The sequence below is a fragment of the Chiloscyllium plagiosum genome, chromosome 31 (assembly GCF_004010195.1).
Source record: "Chiloscyllium plagiosum isolate BGI_BamShark_2017 chromosome 31, ASM401019v2, whole genome shotgun sequence".
Taxonomy (NCBI): Eukaryota; Metazoa; Chordata; class Chondrichthyes; order Orectolobiformes; family Hemiscylliidae; genus Chiloscyllium; species Chiloscyllium plagiosum.
The window spans coordinates 43986077-44001690 of NC_057740.1; the positions used below are offsets into that span (position 1 = coordinate 43986077).

At 43.1% G+C, this 15614-nt stretch overlaps 1 protein-coding gene across 3 annotated transcripts in view; it reads right to left on the reverse strand.

Annotated features, from left to right (window-relative positions):
* LOC122565518 (CREB-regulated transcription coactivator 1-like) overlaps positions 1-15614 on the reverse strand; it is a 155803-nt gene that overhangs the window by 54989 nt on the left and 85200 nt on the right. For 2 of the 3 annotated variants that reach the window (XM_043721564.1, XM_043721566.1), the window contains exon 11: positions 12675-12776. The exons of the other annotated variant lie outside the window; for it this stretch is intronic. In XM_043721564.1, the coding sequence (XP_043577499.1) occupies positions 12675-12776 (102 nt within the window). The remainder of the gene's footprint in view (positions 1-12674; positions 12777-15614) is intronic. 3 annotated transcript variants of the gene reach the window in all.

Here is a 15614-nt window from a genome sequence, read left to right on the forward strand (position 1 = left end):
ACGTTTGCAACAAAAACTTCCAGCTCGGCGAACAGAACCACAACAACGAGCACCCGAGCTACAAATCTTCGCACAAACTTTGAATATGTTGTTTTCCACTTTGACAGAACAGATTATTATTCATATAGAGAGGGGTGCAGAATGCTGCAGTGTAGAGGGATTTGATTATACTTGTGCACGAATTGCAAGTCGTCAGCACGCATGGACAGCATTTAATCCAGAAGGTAAAAGGAATGGGGCCTTTACATTAATAAGAGTTGAGTTTGTGAAGTAATAAAATCTCGCTTCATCTGTACAGGGCATTAATGAGATTACACTGAGTATTTTGCGTGGTTTGTTCTCCTTACTGAAAGGGGGATATACTTACACTGGAAGCAATTCAGAGAGGATAGAACTTAAGACTATTCAAAAACTGCCATACCATTCAACAGGACCACAGCTAATCTGGTTGTGGTCTCAACTCCATTTGCCCATCTCATCCCATAACTCTGGACTATCAAAACTCTGCCTTAGATAAATTCAAAGACCCAGCCTCTTCTGTCTTGTGGAGAAGAGAATTCCACATGCTAACAACTCTCAACCCCACAAGTTACAAGGAGGATGCAGTGACACTAAAGAGGTGCAGAGGAGTCACCCAGGATGTTGTTTGGGCTAGTAGGTCCAAACAATAAGGATTGATTCGATCGACTAGGGTTGATTTCCTTGGAACAGCAAAGGTTGAAAGGGGAAAAATCAGAGGGGTGTAAGATTATGAAAGGCATAGATTGGGTAGGAAGGCACTTTTTCCATCAGTAGAGGAGTTCATAATTAGGGGCATAGATTTAAGGTAAAAAATAACATGCTAAGAGGACAGTTGAGAAAAAATATTCACATGCAGTGGGAGTCAGGCACTCACTGTATGAAAAGATGATTGAGTCAGATACTTTTGGAACATTTTAGTAGTATTTAGAGACTCAGTTGCATTGTCATAGTCTCCTCTAGGCAAAAAGCTGGAAAACAGGATAGGTGTAGCATGACTGGCATTGACATGATGGGCCAAATAGCCTCCTACACAGTTCGTTCTGCTATAATGCACATTTCGTTAGCATGAATTGGCTATAATACGATTGACAAATTGAGGGTGCTGTTTGGATAATGCAAATGTTCTACTGAATGGGTATAGCGATTTTCTATGGGTGATACTCTACAATGCGACGTTCTATAATGCGAGGTTGCAGAGGAACACAACTGTTGCATTTTTAGCAGAACAACCTGCATTGTAACCATCTAGGAGTCTAGAAGAAAAATAATTCTCTATATCTCCACTTTAAAAGATTCACTTTTTTTCTTATGCCACATCTCTAGTTCTATTCTCTCTCAGGGGAAATATCCTCCTGTTATCCTTCCTATCCAGTCTCCTTAGAATCCAATGTTTAAATAACATCAGCTCTTATTCTTCTAAAATCCAATAGACACAGACACAACATGCTCAACCTTTCTTCATACGATAAAGTTCATCCCTAATATGAACAAAGTGAACTGTTCTGACACAAATATATATTTTTCAAACGCAGAGACCAAACTATATACAGCATTCCTGATGCATTCTCACCAATGTCCAATACAGCAGCAGTAAAACTGTCCAACTTTTGTATTCCACTTCCCTTACAATAAATGCCAACACTCCATTTGCTTTTTAATTGTTAGCTGTACCTATATAATAATACTGAGACACCAGAACACAGATTTCTCTGTGCCAATGAGTTCTACGATCATTCTTTAGTTAACTGCCTGAAACTACAGTAGAAGAGGACAATCTTCACGTTTTGAGCCAGATCGGCTAAGTGTTTAATTTTACAACTTACAAAACTTCTTAAAAACTTCTCGGGTGGCATGGTGGCTCAGTGGCTAGCACTACACCCTCACAGCACCAGGGACCTGGGTTCGATTCCAAACTGTCGATATGGAGTTTGAACATTCTCTCTGTGTCTGCAGAGGGTTTCCTCTGGGTTCTCCAGTTTCTCCCACAGTTCAACAATGTGCAGATTAGGTGGATTGACCATGCCAAATTGCCATTAGAATCAGGCGATCTGAAGGCTAGATGGATTAGCTAAGGAAAATGCAGGATTATGGCGATAGGAAGGGAAGATGTGCTCATTGGAGGGTTTGTGTGGACTCAATCGGCCCAATGGCCTGCTTCCACACTGGAGGGATTCTACGAAATGTAGTACGGTGAGGTTTTGTTTTGGTCATGTTTAGATTGGGATCTGTCTCGACTGACTTTTAATATTAAGGTTTAGCATTGTTATCCCAGAGCAGTGTTTTTGAGCAGTAAGAATGTGCTAACTCTGCAATTTTGAGCAAAGTGTGTTTTATTTGCTTTTTGGCAATTTCTGGATCAGCAGCTTGTTAAAGGGGCAGAAATGACTTTTAGTAGGGTGATGTGCTTCTCCTGTCAGATACGGGTAAACAGGGAGAATTTGAATGCTCCTGAAGACTATGTCAGTGTTTGGTTGCGGTTTGTATTGGACTACATGAATCAGTTGGAGTGCCAGTTACAGGTAACAAGGAATTGACAAGAGCAAGGGTGGGGGAACGTCACCAGCAGGAGGTTGCTGTGCATAGTGGCTCCAACGACACAGGTAGGAAAAGGGTGAGGTTCTGAAGAGAGAATATTGGAAACTAGGCAGGAGGTTAAAAAGTAGGTCTTCAAGGTGAGTAATATCTGAACTGGTGCCATATGTTCGGGAGAATAGGAACAGTAGGATAGATCAGATGAATGAGTGACTGAGCTGCTGTGCAGGGGACAAGAAATCACATTTTTGGATCACTGGGATCTCTTCAGGAGTAGAAATGACCTGTAATACAGGGATGGGTGCCCACCTGAATTGGAAGGGGACCAATATCTTTGCGGGGAAATTTGCTAACGCTACTTGGGAGGCTTAAAATTAGTAACGGGGGGGGGGACCAAAGCAATAGTGAGAAAAGAGAAAAGGCTGAGGCTGGTACAGTAGATAAAAGGCACAAATCACATAGTCAAGGCAGAAAAGAGCAAGGATGAGAACGAGGTAAGACTGATAAAGAGGTAAGGCAGATGAACTTAGGGCATAATGAGGAATATGGGACTGGGATATCATAACAACTAGAGACATGGCTCAGGGATGGACAAGATTGGCAGTTTATTGTACTGGGTTAAAGATGCTATTGGAACGATGGAAATGGTGGCAAGAGAGCAGGGAGGGTGGCATTTTTGGTTCAGGATAACATTTTAACTGTACTTGTGCGCGGGGGGGGGGGGGGGGTAGAGAATTCCTGAGAGATCTTCCAGTAAGGTTATACTGGTGGAACTGAGAAATAAGAAAGGGATGATCACGTTGTTGGGATTGCATTATAGGCCTCTCAACAGTCAATGAGAAATTGAGAAACAAAATGCAGGGATATCTCGGTTACCTGCAAGAATAATAGAATTGCAATAGTACGGGATTTTAACTTTTCAAACATAGACTGGGACTGTCAGAATGTTAAGGGCTTGGATGGGGAGGAATTTATTAAGCGTATACAAGAAAACTTTCTTATTCAATGTGAGATTGTAGGAGCAATACTTGACCTTCTGTTGGGAAATAAGGCAGGGGAAGCGTCTGAGGTGTCAGCAGGTGAGCACTTGGGGCCAGTTATCATAATTTTGTTAATTTTAAAATAGTTATGGAAACAGATAGAACTGATCAAAGAGTTAAAGTTTTAAATTTAAAGTTTTGACTCTGATGGTATTAGACAGGAACTTTCGAAAGTTGACTAGGGTAGATTAAGGATGGTTGGGAAGTGGGCGGCCTTTAGAAATGAGATAACGAGAGTTCAGAAACAATATGTTCCTGTAAGTATGAAGGACAAGGCTGGTAGGTGTAGGAAATGCTGGATGACTACAGAAATTGGGGCTCTGATCAAGAAAATAAAAAGAGGCATATGTCAGGGCTCGAGAGCTGAGATTGAGTGAATCATTGAGGACTGTAATGGCAAAAGGATTACACTTAAGAGGGAAATTAAGAGAGCAAAAAGGGGACATGAGATAGCTTTGGTAAGTAGAGTTACAGAGAATTGAGAGTTTCTGTAAGTACAATAAAGGCAAGAATAACTAGGGAGAGAATAGGGTTGCTTAAAGATCAACATGGCCATCCATGTGTGGAAACAGAAGAGATGGCGGAGATACTAAACCAAAATTTCACATCGGTATTTACTGTAGAGCAGGACATGGAAGCGAGGGAACTTGGGGAAATAAACAGCCCTGTCTTGAAAAGAGTTCATATTACAGAAGAGGTGGTGCGAGGTGTCTTAAATGCATAAATGTAGATAAATCTCTGCAACCCGATCAGGTATTTCCCAGAACTTTGTGGTAAGCTAGGGAAGAGATTACTGGGCTCCTTGCTGAGATATTTATATCATCGACAGCGACATGTGAGGTGCCAGAAGACTGGAAATTGGTTAATGTGGCCTCATTATTTAAGAAAAGTGCTAAGAAAAAAAACAGGGAATTGGAGATTGGTGAGCCTTATGTCGGTGGTGGCTATGCTGTTGGAAGGAATTCTGAGGAACAGGATTTACATGTATTTGGAAAGGCAAGGACTGATTAGGGACAGTCAACATAGCTTTGTGCATGGAAAGTTGTGTCTCACTAACTTGATTTTGAAGAAGTAACAAAGACGATTGATGAGGGCAGAGCAGTCAATGCTGTCTAGTTGGACTTCAGCAAAGCGTTTGACAAGTTTCTGCATGGTGGATAGGTAAGCAAATTAGCCAACTAGGTACAAAATTGGCTCGAAGGCAGGAGCCGGGGTAATAGTAGAGGGTGGTTTTTCAGATTAGAGACCTGTGACCAGCATTGTGCCACAAAAATTGGTGCTAGGTCCACTGTTTTTTGTCATTTATATAAATGATTTGGATGTGAATATAGAAGTCACAGGTAGACAGGGTGGCAAAGGCAACATTTGGCATGCTTGTCTTCATTAGGTAGAACACTGAGTATACGAGCTAGGACTTCAAGTTGCGGCTGTGCATTAGAGAGGTCATTATGGCATACAATTCTAGTTACCCTTCCACAGGAAGGATGTTGCTAAACTTGAGAGGGTGCAGAAAAGATTTACAAACAATGTTGCCAGGGTTGGAGGTTTGAGCTGTAGGGAGAGGTTGAACAGGCTGGGCTATTTTCTCTGGAGCATTGGAGGCTGAGGGATGACCTTATAGAGTTTTGAGGGGCAGGGATAGGCTGAATATCCAAGTTCTTTTTTGTAGGGTGGGGAAGAGTCCAAAACTAAGGGCATAAGTTTATGGCAAGAGGGGAAAGATATAAAAGGGACCTTAGGAACAAACTTTTCATTCAGAGGGTGGTGTGTGAATGGAATGAGCTGCCAGAGGAGTCAGGGTGAAAGGGAAGGCTGGAAGGTATACGGAATGCTGGATGACTAAAGAAATTGAGGGTTTGGTTAAGAAAAAGGAGGAAGTATATGTCAGGTATAGACAGGATAGATCAAGTGAATCCTTAGAAGAGTATAAAGGAAACAGGAGTGTACTTCAGAGGGAAATCAGGTGGTCAAAAAGAGGACATGAGATAGCTTTGGCAAATAGAATTAAGGAGAATCCAAAGGGTTTTACAAATACATGAAGGACAAAAGGGTAACTAGGGAGAGAATAGGGCCCCTCAAAGATCAGCAAGGCAGCCTTTGTGTGGAGCCATAGAAAATGGGGGAGATACTAAATGAGCATTTTGCATCAGTATTTACTGTGGAAAAGGATATGGACTGGAGGGAAATAGATGGTGACATCTTGAAAAATGTCCAGATTACAGAGGAGGAAGTGCTGGATATCTTGAAACACATAAAGGTGGATAAATCCCCAGGACCTGATCAGGTGTCCCCTAGAACACTGTGGGAAGCTACAGAAGTGATTGCTAGGCCTCTTGCTGAGATATTTGTATCATCAATAATCACAGGTGAGGTGCTGGAAGACTGGAGGTTGGCAAACGTGGTGCCACTGTTTAAGAAGGGCGGTAAGGACAAGCCAGGGAACTATAGACCGGTGAGCCTGACCTCGGTGGTGGGCAAGTTGTTGGAGGGAATCCTGAAGGACAGGATGTACATGTATTTGGAAACGCAAGAACTGATTCGGGATAGTCAACATAGCTTTGTGCGTGGGAAATCATGTCTCAGAAACTTAACTGAGTTTTTTTGAAGTAGTAACAAAGAGGAGAAAGAGGGCAGAGCAGTAGATGTGATCTATATGGACATCAGTAAGGCGTTCCACAAGGTTCCCCATGGGAGACTGGTGAGCAAGGTTAGATCTCATGGAATACAGGGAGGACTAGCCACTTGGATACAGAACTGGCTGAAAGGTAGAAGAACAGAGGGTGGTGGTGGAGGGTTGTTTTTCAGAATGGAGACCTGTGACCAGTGGAGTGTCACAAGGATCGGGTGCTCTGACCACTACTTTTCGTCACTCACATAAAAGATTTGGACGTGAGCACAAGAGGTACAGTTAGTAACTTTGCAGATTACACTAAAATTTACTAACCCATCCTTCTACACCCACATCCAGATCATGTGGTCACAAAACAGATACTTGCGGTATGCCACTAGTAACTGAACTCCAAGATGAACATCTCCCATCAACCACCACCCTCTGTCTTCTTTCAGTTAGCCAATTTCTGATCCAAACCACTAAATCACCTTCAATCTTGAAACTTTGTATTTTGTGCAATAGTTGAAAATGTGTTGCTGGAAAAGAGCAGCAGGTCAGGCAGCATCCAAGGAGCAGGAGAATCGACGTTTTGGGCATGAGCCCTTCTTCAGGCTCATGCCTGAAACGTCGATTCTCCTGCTCCTTGGATGCTGCCTGACCTGCTGCGCTTTTCCAGCAACACATTTTCAGCTCTGATCTCCAGCATCTGCAGTCCTCACTTTCTCCTCAAATATTTTGTGCAATAGCCTACTATGTGGAACCTTATCAAACGCCTTACTGAGGTCCATATACACCGCATCAACCAGTTTACCTTCATTCACCTGTTTTGTCACCTTCTCGAAGAGCTCAATGTTAGTGAGGAATGACCTTCTCTTCACAAAACTGTGTTGACTATCCCTAATCAAATTATTCCTTTCCAGATGATTATAAATCCTATCTTTTATAACCTTTTCCAACACCTTACCCACAACCGAAGTACGGCTCACTGGTCTATAATTACAAGGGTTGTCCCGATTCCCCTTCTTGAAGAAGGGAACAACATTTGCTATCTTCCAATCTTCTGGCACTACTCCTGTCGACAATGATGACATAAAGATCAAATCCAGAGGCTCTGCAATCTCCTCCCTAACTTCCCAGAGAATCCGAGGATAAATTCCATCCGACCCAGGAGTCTTATCTATTTTCAGATCTTCCAAAATTGCTAAAACCTCCTCTTTGTCAACTGCAATCCCATCTAATCTTGTAGCCTGTATCTCTGTATTCTCACTAACATTGCCCTTTTCCAAAGTGAATATTGACAAAAAGTATTTATTAAACGCTTATGCCCTCAGATTGCCCACACAAGTTTCTACGATTATCTTCGGCCCGAATCTTACTCGAGTCATTCTTTTATTCCTGATATACCTATAGAAGGCCTTAGGGTTTTCCTTGATCCTATCCACCAACAACTTCTCATGTTCCCTCCCGGCTCTTCTCGCCCTTTCTTAAGATCTTTTCTGGCTAACTTATAAACCTCGAGCCCCCTGAGTCTTCACGCCTCATCCTCACATAAGCTTTCCTCTTCCTCTTGACAAGAGCTTCAACTTCTTTAGTAAACCACTGCTGTCTCTCTCTCTCTCGACAACTACCTCCCTGCCTGATAGATAGATACTTATCAAGGAACTGCAGTAGCTGTTTCTTGAATAAGCTCCACATTTCAAGTGTGTCCATCCCCTGCAGTTTCCTTCCCCATCCTAAATCTTGCCTAATTACATCATAATTGCTTTTCCCCCGCTATAATTCTTCCCTTTCCATCGCTAAAGTAAACATAACCGAATTGTGTCACTATCGCCAATATGCTCACCTGCCTCCAAATCTAACATCTGACTGAGTTCATTCCCTAGTATCAAATCTCCCCTTGTTGGCCTGTCTATATACTGTGTTAGAAAGCCCTCCTGCACACATTGAACAAAAACTGACCCATCTAAACTACTTGAACTATATATTCCCAGTCAATATTGGGGATGTTAAAGTCCCCCATAACAACTACCCTGTTACTCTTGCTCCTATCGAGAATCATCTTTGTTATCTTTTGCTTTACATCCCTGGAACGATTCAGAGGCCGACAGAAAACTCCCAACAGGGTGACCTCTCCTTTCCTGTTTCTAACCTCAGCCCAAACTACAGCAGTGAATGAGTCCTCAAACATTATCTCAGCTGCTGTATTACTACCGTTGATTAACAATACCACACCCCCGCCTCTTTTACCATCTTGTCTGTTCTTGCTGAAACATCGAAATCCTGGAATCTGCAACAACCATTCCTGTCCCTCCTCTAGCCATGTCTTTGAAATGGCCACAACATTGAAATCCTAGGTACCAACCCATGTTGCAAGTTAACTCACTTTATTCTGGATGCTCCTAGCATTCAAGTACATACATTTCAAACCAACATCCTGATTGGCGGAATAAGGTAATTGTACTGGCCTCCACCATTTCCTTTGGCAGCCCATTCCACACACACACCGCTGTGTGTGAGAAACAGTTGCCCCATAGGTCTCTTTTAAAGCTTTCCTCTCTGACCTTAAACCTATGCTCTCTAGTTCTGGACTTTCTCCACCCCAGGGAAGAGACTGGGGTGGGTTTCTGCCTCAGCCATTGGCCCATCTGATCAAAATCCTGTTGTAATCCAAGGTAACCTTCGCTGTCCACTACACCTCAAAATCAATTGAGTCCCATCTGCCAGCATTTGGCCCTATCCCTCTAAACCTTCCCTATTAGTGTACCCATTTCAGTTGCCTTTTCATGTTGTAATTGTACCAGTCTCTACCACTTCCTCTGGCAGTTCATTCCAAAACAGTGTATGAGAGAAAAAGTTGCCCCTTAAGTCCCTTTTAAATCTTTCCGCTCTCACCTTAAACATATGCCCTGCTATCCCAGGAAAAAAGACCTTGGCTATTCACCCTTTCAAGTTTCGCAACATCCTTCCTATCAGAGGGAGACTAGAATTGAATGCAGTATTCCACAAGTGGCCTAACCAACGTCTTGTACAGCCACAACATGACCTCCCAGCTCTATACTCATTGCACTGACCAATAAAGGCAAGCATACCCAAACACCACCTTCACTATTCTGGCTACTTGTGACTCTACTTTCAAGGAACTATGATGTGCACTCCAAGGTTTTTTTTTTCAGTATCACTCTCCAGGATCTTTAAGTATAATACATCACAATTTTTAAATCCCCTTCTCTATTCGCCTGAAAACTTGAAATCCGGTAATAATGAGCTGTCTTCTTGCCTCCCCTTTGGTGTAGCTATGCTATCAAGTTATGCGTTGACCTATGCCCTCAGTTTTTGTATACTCCTTGCATCGCAAATGTGCATTTTGATACTGCCAAATTCCTGCACTTTATAGCCTTTCACTCCCGAAAAGCAGAAGCAGCAGAGATATTCGCTGAATTTCTGCATCCTATTCCATGCTCTGAACTTGCCCTTAGGTTCCCACCTCCCTGCCAATCTTGCTTAAATCCTCAACCGTTCTAACGAATCTCTCTGCAAAGATATTTATCTTGGCCCTGTCATATATAGACCATCTGGTCATATGGGTTCCAGTTTCCCTAGAACCAGTCCCAGTGCCCCAGAAATTACCACCCTTCTAAAGTAGGTTTCTAGCAATCACTCCATTCTCCTCTTTTGATACTCACTGGCATGGAAAGACACAATCTCAAAATTTCTTTCACTCTCCTATCAAACCCACTGAAATCTACTTTCTGACCTTGTCCCCACAATCTTCTTTTAAAGTCATTCAAGGAATGTGGGCATTACTGACTAGACCAGCATTTGTTGCACATTCTTAATTGCCCAGAGTGTACTTAAGAGTTGACCACATTTCTGCAGGTCTGGAGTCACATGTAGGGCAAAGCTGAAAAAATGATGCAATTTTCCTTTTCTTTAGTGAGCTACATGGATTTTTCCAAAAATCGATAATGGTTTAATGATCATTACTGGGCTCTTATTTCCAGATTATTATTGAATTCAAATCCTATCAGCTGCCATGGCAGGATTTGAACCCGAGTCACAAGAACATTGCTTGGATCTCTGGTTTAACAGTATAGCGATAATACCAGTAGGCCATTATCTAAGAGTTGGATAGAGCTCTCAAGGATAGTGGAATCAAGAGTTATGGAGGTAAGGCAGGAACAGGATACTGATTAAGGATGATCAGCCATGACCTGTTCCCTGGATGCTGCCTGACCTGCTGTGCTGTTCCAGCAATAAAGTTTCAACTATTATCTCTGCCAGCCTGATGAAATCTGCTTTCCAACCTCATTCTCACAACCTTCTGCATAGACCTCTGCAATGTGCTTTCTGATTTCATTTCCATTGTTACCCAAGTCATTGGTGCCAATGTTGATCATGCTCCCCCTGAAGGCTGTCTTGCGGTCATTCTAACACCCTGGCATCAGGGAGGCAACAGCCTTGAAGAGACATTGACTGTGGAATCACTGGTCTGGTTCCTCTACAATGGAAGTCCCTATCCAGGCTTGGGCTGACAAGTGGCAGTTAACTTTCACATCACACAAATGCCAGACAACGGTCATCTCCAACAAGAGAGAATTAAGCCATTGCTCCATGATGTTCAATGGTATTACAATTGCTGAATCCTGCACTATCAATACCCTGTTACCACAAGACTAAACTGGACTGCCACATAAATACTGTAGCTGCAAGAACTGCATCAAGTTAAGTGTGATGAAATACTCCCCAATTGCCTAGATGAGTGCAGCTTCAACAACATTCAACACAGTTGACAGCATAGAGAACAAAGCAGTCTACTTGATTGGCACCACATCCACAAATATTCCCTCCCAACACCACTGACATAGAGTACCAACAGTGTGTACCATCTGCAAGATGCATTGCAGAAACTCACAAAGGCTCTTCAGGCAGCAAACCCATCACTGCTTTCACCAAGAAGGACAAGTTCCTCTCCAAGCCACATACCATGCTGAGTTGGAAATATGGCGCCACTTGTTCAGTGCTGAACGCTCAAAATCCTGCCCCAATTACACAGTGGATGCACTCAGACCAAATCGACTTCAGTGCTACCACCGTCCCCAGATATAATCAGGAATTGAAAATAAATGCTGGCCTAGCAACAAAGTCCACATCTCCTGTGTAAGGCAACAATAGGGAAAACACTTGCCCAATGAAAGAGGAGTGGCTAGTTCTCCCAGTTCAGTTTTTTTCCTGGTTTGGTTTTAGCAAGCAGTCTGTTCAAAGCTGGTCAAAGAAAGCTGCTGGGTAAAAAGGTTCCCTGATTCAACAGATGTTTCTGGCTGATTCTCTAACATCTCTCCTGTAAGAACCTATATTTGAATTTACCTTTTTGCCAAGGGGTGTGTTTATGGAGATGTTGCAGGAAATTGGGACAGCTCTTTTGTCACATTGTGGGGATATTGTGTTGGTTGGGTTTTCAAGTACTTGTTATTCTAAATTCTGTTTTCTTTTGCTTGCGTTTTACTCGGTGTTGTGTAAATAACTGCTGTATTACTTGAAGCCAAGTCGTCTGACCAGCAGCATCACTTTTGGAATATCCACCTTACATCTGCCAAAAGCAACGAGAAAAGTTATCATTTGGGCTCCCTTAAAATGTTCTGAGGGGTTCTGGCCTGGTCCATAACAATACTCTTACCCAATTGTTCCTCTACAGACATTTGGTCCATTTAGTCCATCTCATTCTCAGCATCAGGTCCAAAATGCCTCCCGAGTTAAACCAAGAACATAAAGATCAGGGGATTTCAAAACATGTTTCAGAAAAGCGTTCTCCTTCTTCATTTGATATATGGGGTATTAATGTCCTACAAGATCATCTCTCTCTCTATTTCTTACAAATCTCCATGATTTCCATGCACATTTGCACCTCTATTTCTGTCTCACTATTTGGAGGCACAGAGAATATCCATTAATTCTGTGACCATACCCATTCTTGTTTCACAACTCTCTCCTAGAGCAGGAAGAACAGTTGCTCAAGTTTACAATCACGCTTCTGTCGTGGATGCCTCATATATTCACCTGCTCATGCTCTCTCTTCCCAGGGCATGTTCCCTCAGCTGTGAAGCTTTAACTCAAAATAAATTTCAGGCTCCTAGTCATTCATTCTGTCGGAACCATCTTTTGATTTCAAGAAACTGGGACATTCTTCCATAAACCCAAAAATCAATGTAACAGGCTGATCGAATCACTCACATACATGCATATGACATGCATGCACACAGAATCATGCAGATGTGTAGAGTCATATAGTCACATACACACCAAAACAGGTGGCAATGGGAAGATTAAAAATGCTCAGAAACAGTCCATGGTAAACAGCCACATGGTGATGGAGAGTGACAAAGCAAATTGTGACATGGGCAAAGATGGGACAGTATCATTGCAATTATCAATTAGTCACAACAGTTAAGCTCTGGAAGCAAAGGTTCCCTTACTTGAGGGGAGCTGCCTGGAGAGAAGCCTTGATTGGATCCAGGGGAGGTGGGAGACTGGTTGGCTGGAGATCCAGCATTACTGCGGTACTGATGGAGGGAAGCCTACAGAACAACACAGAGTTAAGAGCGACTGCTGAGCAAGCAGAGTATAACAACTTGGGCTGAGTGGATGCAAGAAAATATGCTACTATAACTATTTTCAAGTCCTTGTTTCCATTAAAATTAGTTCACAGCTATCTGAGACAAACAACGAATCAAAATATCAACCAGGAATATAGAACAATACAGCACAGAACAGGCCCTTCGGCCCATGATGTTGTGCCGAACATTTGTCCTAGCTTAAGCACCTATCCATGTACCTATTCAATTGCTGCTTAAAGGTCACCAATGATTCTGACTCTGCCACTCCCACAGGCAGCGCATTCCATGCCCCCATCACTCTCTTTTCCTAAAATGAGGCAACCAGAACTGCACACAGTACTCCAAATGTGGCCTTACCAAGGTCCTGTACAGCTGCAACATCACCTCACGACTCTTGAATTCAATCCCTCTGCTAATGAACGCTAATACATCATAGGCCTTCTTACAAGTTCTATCCACCTGAGTGGAGTTTTAGGGATTCCATCCTTTTTATGTGAAAATGTTAGAGATTGGTTCCAATTAACACTGCAGTAAGAGAATCTGAGGAACAAAGTGGTACTATGATACAGAGCTCTCTCTCTTCAGCTTGCACCCACCACCCTCTCTCGCACAGGCCCTGCTGGCATTCTTCTTCACTCACATGTTCTATTCAACTTCCCTCATGTTTCCTCCCACCTTCTGTCACAACCACTCCACGCTCACTTTATCTGTTGCTCACTCTTTCCTCTGCCCCACTGACTAACTATTTTGCACAATTTTGATAGTATTAGGCAAGAACTTTCAAAAGTTGACTGGGGCAGATGTTTGCAGGTACAGAGGAAACGCGATTATCTGAATACCAATTATCCAAAAATCGGATTATCCGAAGGAGATCTTGAGGTCCCGATAGAAACATTACATCAAAGACGTGTTTCCAGCAGTGATCACGTCTTTTGTTTACAGTGATTAAACAGGCACCGACTCTAAATGACTAACCTCCCACCCTCTCTCTCTCACTACACTTTCCCTGGAGTTCTACAAAGGGGTGTGCCCTAACCCCGCCCCCTTCCCAGGAATAATCTCTCCAATATTGTCCTGTACAAGGCAAACATGGAACCTGTCAAAAAAACTGCAGTAAAAATTGTGTGTATGTGCGCGTGCGCTATTTGGAGACTTACCCCACAAAGGCAGCAGCGGCAGCAGCAGCAGTCTTGTTGTTGGTATACAGTCCAGCTGCCCCGGAGAGGGGCCGGGGATGGAGTTGAGGGGGCTGTGTTGGGGGCGGGGAATTGCACACTTTGCTCAGGTTCCCAAGAGTTCAAGGGTACACCTGATCAGGTCATGTGGTTTTTTCCACCTTTATGTATTTAAAGACATTCACTGCTACCTCCAGTGTAATATGGACATGGTTGGGGGGGGGGGAAAAGAGAAGAGAGAGAGAGAAAAAAAACGAGAGAGGGTGGGGGGGGGGCGTCATCTCGCTTGCTGCTGCAGTCTCCTGACCAGGGAGCAGACTTTAAAAACTCCCAGTCCCAGAGGGAAGGCATTTAATCGATTTTCCGAATAATCGATTATCTGAACGAAATAGTGCCCGCCCATCTCGTTCGGATAATTGAGTTTCCACTGTAAATGAACAGCTGGAAAATGGGAGGCCTTCAAAAATGAGATGAGAGTCCAGAGATAGTATGTTCCTGTTAGGGAGAAGGGCAAGGCTGGTGGATATAGGGAATGCTGGATGACTAGAGAAATTGAGGTTTTGGTCAAAAATAAGGAAGCACACGTCAGGTATAGACAGCAGAGATCGGGTGATTCCCTGGAAGAATATAAAGACAATAGGAGTATACTTGGGGAAATCAGGAGGGCAAGAAGAAGACGTGATAGCTTTGGCAAATAAGCTTAAGGAGATTCCAAAGGGATGCTACAAATACATTAAGGATAAAAGAATAACTAGGGAGACAATAGAGCCCCTTAAATATCAGCAAGGACACAAGAGGTGGGGGAGATACTAAACAAGTATTTTGCATCAGTGTTTACTGTGGAGAAAGATATGGACAAAAGAGAACATGGGTGAATGAACAGCAACATCTTGAAAAATGTCCATATTACACTGGAGGTAGCAGTGAATGTCTTGAAATACATAAAGGTGGATAAAACCACATGACCTGATCAGGTGTACCCTTGAACTCTGTGGGAAGCTAGACAAATGATTACTGGGCCCCTTGCTCAGATATTTGTATCATCATTAGCCATGGGTGAGGTGCTAGAAGACTGGAGGTTGGCTAATGTGGTGCCACTATTTAAGAAAGGTGGTAAGGAAAAGTCAGGGAATTATAGACCAGTGGGCCTGACATCATTGGTGGGCAAATATTTGGAGGGCATCCTGAGGGACAGGGTTTACATGTATTTGGAAAGGCAAGTACTGTTTAGGGATAGTCATCATAGCTTTGTACGTGGGAAATTGTATCTCACTGACTTGAGTTTTCTGAAAAAGTAACGAAGAGGATCGATACCCAAGACATAGGAGTGGAAGGCAGGCCATTCAGCCCATCGAGTCCACTCCACCATTTAATCCTGGCTGAAGGGCATTTCAACTCCACATACCTGCACTCCCCCTATAGCCCTTAATTCTTTGTGAGATCAAGAATTTAGCAATCTCTGCCTTGAAGACATCCAACATCCCAGCCTCCACTGCGCTCCATGGCAATGAATTCCACAGGCCCACTACACTCTGGCCGAAGAAATGTCTCATTTCCATTCTAAATTGACACCCTTTAATTCTACGGCTATGCCCACGGGTCCTAGTCTCCCCGCTAAACCGAA